The sequence below is a fragment of the Lepidochelys kempii genome, chromosome 6 (genome assembly GCF_965140285.1).
Source record: "Lepidochelys kempii isolate rLepKem1 chromosome 6, rLepKem1.hap1, whole genome shotgun sequence".
Classification (NCBI taxonomy): domain Eukaryota; kingdom Metazoa; phylum Chordata; order Testudines; family Cheloniidae; genus Lepidochelys; species Lepidochelys kempii.
The window spans coordinates 6,527,033-6,529,152 of NC_136385.1; the positions used below are offsets into that span (position 1 = coordinate 6,527,033).

Sequence of the window (2,120 nt, forward strand, 5' to 3'; positions counted from 1 at the left end):
ACCAGACAGTGTGATGCAAACTGTGTCTTCCTCCTACCCATGTTATTGTTCCCAGGTATAATGGAGATCCACGGATCCTAAGCCTACACTGATCAGTGAAATTAAAATATGAGCTGAATCAGGGTCAAAATGTGTAAATCAGACTAAATGGCAGGGTAATGCACTTTCGTAGAGATAAAGGAATTTTTTTCCCTCAGAAGAAGTGAAGGAGTTCTGGGTTTTCCCATCAGTTGTTACAGGTTCCATTAAACGACTCAAAGGGTCTCTGTGCATATGACCACAGTTCTTTATATTAGCATACACCATTCGCATAAGAACTAATGCCTTCCTTTATGGTTGATCCCGCAGCGAGCACCCAAGGCTGAATGGATGGCTGGAGGAAATTGTTCGGCAGTGACCGAGTTCATTCTCACAGGACTGACAGACCATCCAGAGCTGCAGGTCCCGCTCTTCACGATGTTCCTAGTGATCTATGGTATCACCCTGGTGTGGAATCTGGAGATGATGGTTTTAATCAGGATCAACCCCCGACTTCACACCCCCATGTACTTCTTCCTCAAGAATTTGTCCCTCATGGATGCCTGTTACTCCACAGTCATTGCTCCCAAGATGCTAATGAGCTTCTTAGCCAAGAGGAAAGCTATTTCCTGCACAGCTTGCATCATCCAATATTTTAGCTTCATATTGTTTGTCATCTCTGAGTGCCTTCTGCTGGCAGTAATGGCGTATGACCGTTATGTAGCCATCTGTAACCCGCTGCTGTACACAGTCATCATGTCACCAAAGCACTGCCTATGGCTGGCAGCTGGTTCATATCTATGGGCCTTCCTGACCTCTGTGATACACGCGAGCGGTTTGCTAAGATTATCCTACTGCCACTCCAATCTCCTGAATCATTTTTTCTGTGATATCAACCCACTTCTAAAGCTCTCCACTTCTGGCACCTATGTCAACAAGCTACTTGTTTTCCTCTTTGGCAGTCTGATAGAGGTGATCAGCATTGGGACCATCCTCATCTCATACATCTTAATTATTGCAACTGTGCTGCAGATCCGCTCCATCAACGGCAGGTGCAAAGCCTTCTCCACCTGCACCTCCCACCTGACGGCCGTCTCCATGTTCCATGGGAAAATTCTCTTCATGTACTTCCGACCCAGTGCCAGCTACACGCTGGACACAGACAAAATGGCCTCAGTGTTCTACGCAGTGCTGATCCCCATGCTGAATCCCCTCGTCTACAGCTTGAGGAACAAGGATGTGATGGATGCCCTGAGGAGAGCAATAGAGACAAAATTGAGGGCCCATTTTCCCCCAAAGGGTGTCTTAATAGGAAAACCAAATCCTTTAATGGCTGCTCTGCACACATAGGGCTTTTCTCCACTATGGGGTGGATCAATGCTGTGACCATCGATCCACTGGGGGACAATTTAGCAGGTCTAGTGAAGACTCACTGGATCGACCCCGATTGCTTTCCCATTGACTCTGGTACTCCACCAGAATGAGATGAGTAAGGGGAATGAAAGGGAGAGTTTCTTCTGTAGACTCAGCAAAGTGTGGACCCCGCAGTAAGTAGATCTAAGCTACATCTATATGAGTTACACTACTAACAAAACTCCAATTATGTAGCTTAGATTGACCTGTTCCCTTAGTGTAAACTAGGCCATGTGCTCTGATTCAGAAAGTCCATAAGCACATGTTTAAGTATGTCTCCCTTTGACTTCAATGGGACCTAACCATATGTTTAAAGTTGAACTTGTATTTAAGTGCTGCCTCAGACAGAGATGGTTTTCTGAGTAGACACCTTATGTGCATAAAAAGGCCATGTCAGTTATTAAATGATGGTTTGGCTCCCCTGTACCGATAGTAAAATACTTTGAAATTGATTTTTCAGTGTAAAATGTAAGAGTGCGATTTGAATACTGTTTAGAATTACTGAATAAAAGGGAAAGTTGACACTGCAACAATGGATTCATGAGCAATAACCAGAACTGGTTTGATACTCCAAAAATATTGACAGATATTTGTTCAAATACATTTTGTGATTTTGCTTCAATCAGATCCACAGCCCAATTCATCTGTTTTCCTGGAGACACTTGTGTGCATGTAATTATATTGAAAAC

The 2,120-nt window shown here is 44.1% G+C and overlaps 1 protein-coding gene across 1 annotated transcript; it reads left to right on the forward strand.

Moving 5' to 3' along the window:
- Positions 1-369: 369 nt before the first annotated feature.
- Positions 370-1,368, forward strand: LOC140912790 (olfactory receptor-like protein COR4). Its single transcript, XM_073347846.1, has one exon. It carries the CDS (start codon positions 370-372, stop codon positions 1,366-1,368), a length of 999 nt encoding a protein of 332 aa, XP_073203947.1.
- Positions 1,369-2,120: the final 752 nt, after the last annotated feature.